This window comes from Cariama cristata, unplaced genomic scaffold (genome assembly GCF_000690535.1).
Source record: "Cariama cristata isolate BGI_N322 unplaced genomic scaffold, ASM69053v1 scaffold8200, whole genome shotgun sequence".
Lineage (NCBI taxonomy): Eukaryota > Metazoa > Chordata > Aves > Cariamiformes > Cariamidae > Cariama > Cariama cristata.
In genome coordinates, this window is record NW_009595191.1 from 1 (window position 1) to 3,528 (window position 3,528).

General features: G+C 57.9%; 1 protein-coding gene across 1 annotated transcript in view; it reads left to right on the top strand.

The window, feature by feature from the left end:
• Positions 1-714: 714 nt before the first annotated feature.
• The window catches only part of RALGDS (ral guanine nucleotide dissociation stimulator), a gene marked incomplete at its 5' end in the record, with an annotated part of 4,573 nt that continues 1,759 nt past the window's right edge, over positions 715-3,528 (top strand). The window contains 8 exon segments of the mRNA XM_009701038.1: positions 715-836; positions 992-1,207; positions 1,338-1,441; positions 1,803-1,887; positions 2,558-2,635; positions 2,733-2,819; positions 3,114-3,146; positions 3,391-3,512. Coding sequence (XP_009699340.1) covers positions 715-836; positions 992-1,207; positions 1,338-1,441; positions 1,803-1,887; positions 2,558-2,635; positions 2,733-2,819; positions 3,114-3,146; positions 3,391-3,512 — 847 coding nt within the window.

The window sequence follows — 3,528 nt, forward strand, 5'->3', positions numbered from 1 at the left end:
AGGGGAAACATAACCCCCGTTTTTAAAAAAGGAAAAAAGCCTGGAGAGGAGAAGGCTCCAGGCAGACCTTAGAGCAGCCTTGCAGTACCTAAAGGGGCCGACAAGAAAGCTGGGGAGGGACTTTGTACAAGGGCGTGTAGGGTCAGGACAAGGGGCAATGGCTTTAAACTGGAAGAGGGAAGATTTAGATTAGCTATAAGGCAGAAATTCTTCCCGGTGAGGGTGGTGAGGCAGTGGCAGCGGTTGCCCAGAGAAGCTGTGGCTGCCCCATCCCTGGAAGTGTTCAAGGCCAGGTTGGATGGGGCTGTGAGCAACCTGGTCTGGTGGGAGGTGTCCCACGGCAGGGGGTTGGAACTGGGTGGGCTTTAAGGTCCCTTCCAACCCAAACCATTCTGTGATCTTGCCAGGTGGCTGAACCCCCATAAACCCTGCCTGTGTTTACATGGAGGTACCCTGGGATGCCAATCCAGCTGCACTAGGGGTGGGATTTCTAAGTGGATTAGCTAATCTGCCTTTAATCCTCTGCAGACACTTGCATCTGGGTTTAAAATGACTATCCATTTATCTGAGCCTCGTTTCTCAAGGTGTGAAGCCAGATGGGAATTAAGAGCCCAGGAGGTGGGATGTGGGTGCGTGCAGGGGGCTGGCGTGGGTCGGCATGGGCCCCGGCTTGCGGCAGTGCTGCGGTGCTCAGCTTTGCGCCGGCTCTCGCAGCTGTGGATCACGGCGGCTGCACCTTCCAGCTGGTGGAGGAGAATGGGGTCGGGGACGGGAAGCCGGATTTCCTCTCCTTCTCCCCAGAGATGGTGGCAGAACAGTTCACCTTGATGGATGCTGTGAGTATTCATTCAACAGCCGGGTCGATGGTGCCCTGCCCGCCTGCTACCTGCTGCTCTGGGCACAGGCCTGTCTCTTCCCTTCCATCTTTTCCTGGGGGCCTGTTCCCTTCCCAGGGAACTCAGAGACCCATCTCCATCCCTTTATCTTCCAGGAGCTGTTTAAGAAAGTGGTGCCTTACCACTGCCTGGGCTGCATCTGGTCCCAGCGAGACAAGAAGGGCAAAGAGCACCTGGCGCCCACCATCCGTGCCACGGTCTCGCAGTTCAATAGCGTGGCCAACTGTGTCATCGTCACGTGTCTCGGGGACCGGTCCCTGAAACCGCAGCAGAGGGCTAAAGTGGTGGAGCGATGGATCGAAGTGGCTCGGGTAGGACAGCTCGCCGTCCCGCTCGCCTCCTGCCTCGGCCCAAGGGCTGAGGTTTTGTGGTGTGCGAATCCCAGCAGATCCCTGGGCTTCCTTTAACGCTGAGTCCTGTCATCTTCTTGTCTGCCCCCAGGAGTGCCGCATCCTGAAGAACTTCTCCTCCCTCCGAGCCATCCTCTCGGCTCTGCAGTGCAATGCCATTCACCGGCTGAAGAAGACCTGGGATGAGGTCCTACGGTAAGTGGGGTCTTCTGGGCTCCTGCGGCCACGGGGAGGTTTCAAGGGGGAGATTGTGCTGTGGCCGTGGCCCTTGAACATGTAGGTGGGATCATCTCAGCTCTAGCATTGCCTCTTGGAGTGTGCCCAAAGCCCAGGGACCAGTGTAAGGTGTCGGGGACCTAACGAGGGTGAGGAAATAAAAGCAGCATCACCTCCTCCTCCTTTCCATGCGAAACACCCTGGAATAGCCCCCGAACAGGCAGGCCCTGCTAGAGCTGTGAGCATTGTGGGGGTCCTTTGGGTGAGCAGAAGAGACCCCAAGGAGGAGACCCCAGGGTGGCACCATTGCTGACTTCCCCCCGTGTTTCTCCCTGAGCAGGGAGAGCGTCCGTACTTTCCACGAGCTCTCAGAGATCTTCTCCGACGAGAACAACCACTCGCTGAGCCGGGAGCTTCTCATTAAGGTATGGGGAAGCAGCACCCTGTCTCTGGCAGGGAGCTCGGGCTGATGCTGCCGAAGTTTCCGCCGTGTTCCAGGCACCAGGCTAAAGCCCTGGCAGCGCTGCTGGGGTTGCAGGCGTGGGTGCGGGCAGGGTGTGCTGGCCCTGGGGAGCAGGCATGGGTTTCGGACCAGGCTGGGCTTTCTGCTTCTCCACCCAAAAGTCGTCACCGCCTGAAGCTTGCAAAGCAATTCAGCAAGCAGAGATAAGCAGTGGGGTAGGACCCGGTGCACGGGGTGACGGCTTCTCCCCAGGGGCAGCTGCATTTTAACAGCCCAGTGCAAAGTCCTCTTGATTTCAGGTGGGGTTGTGGCGTTCGTGAAAGGCTGCAGCAAAAATGCCCTTCTTCCCCAGGGAGCCTCTCTGCAGCTTCCCAGCCTAGCTCCAGTTTGGGGGCTGAGAGGACACAAAATGCAAAAGGGAACAAAACATCCCATTAAGGAGCTATTTATACAGAGCTGGAAATGGAAGCGGCAGTTCCTATTCACTAAGCCGCTCCTCCCTGTGAGCCGTGAAAAAGCTCAGCTTTGATTTCCTCCTCTTTACTGTACCGATAAAAGCGGGTGTGAATTTTAGCTCAGCTGTTAGTGCAGTTTCCCACCTGCGCTGATCCCCACCTCTCCCCACCATCCAGGAGGGCACGTCCAAATTCGCCACCTTGGAGATCAACCCGAAGAGGGCTCAGAAGCGGCAGCAACAGCAGCGAGAGATGGTGAGTCTGGCAGAGCCGCCCCCGTGCCCCCTCCCCGGCAGCTGCCCGGGCTGGTCCTGGCTCTGCTGACCCTGGCTGTCCCTTGCTGTCCCCACAGGGTGTGATGCAGGGCACCATTCCCTACCTTGGCACCTTCCTCACGGACCTGGTGATGCTCGACACCGCCATGAAAGATTTCCTGGATGTATGTACCCCCTGCCTCCGCACAGCCACCCCAAAGCCTGGGCTGATAAATGGTGGGCTGGTCCCCGGTGTGTCCTGTGCCTGGCACTGCACTCTGTGCATCCTCTGTTGGACACTGCACCTTCTGCATCCTATATCCCACACTGCATCCCGCACATCCACCTCGGTCAGCCCATGGCAATCTCGGCAGGGATGCCCACAATGCAGTGGCAGCGAGCCTGGGGGGCAGAGAGGGATGGGAGCAATTTTTTTTTTCTGCCTGCTCCACTCTGACATTCGGCTCCTTCTTTTCCAGGGTGGGCTGATCAACTTTGAGAAGAGAAGGAAGGTGAGAGCTTTGCCCTGGCAGCAGCAGCACAGCAGGGTGGGAGGAGGAGGCTGACTTGGTGTAAGCCCAGGCTGTGCCAGTCACTTTGGGGTTGATTCCTCTACTTTTTTGCTGTCATGTTCTTTGGTTTTGGGGAGAGGGATTCTGGTCCTTCATCTCTGCCTCCATGCGTGGGGCTGGGCTGTTCATGGAGGAGGCTGGGGCTGGCAAACAGATCTGGTCTCACGGCCTTCGTTTGCTGCAGGAGTTCGAGGTCATCGCCCAGATCAAGCTGCTTCAGTCAGCCTGCAACAACTACAGCTTCACACAGGAGGACCAGTTCGTCGACTGGTTCCACAGCCTGGAGCGGCTCAGCGAGGCCGAGAGGTGAGTGTGAGCGGGG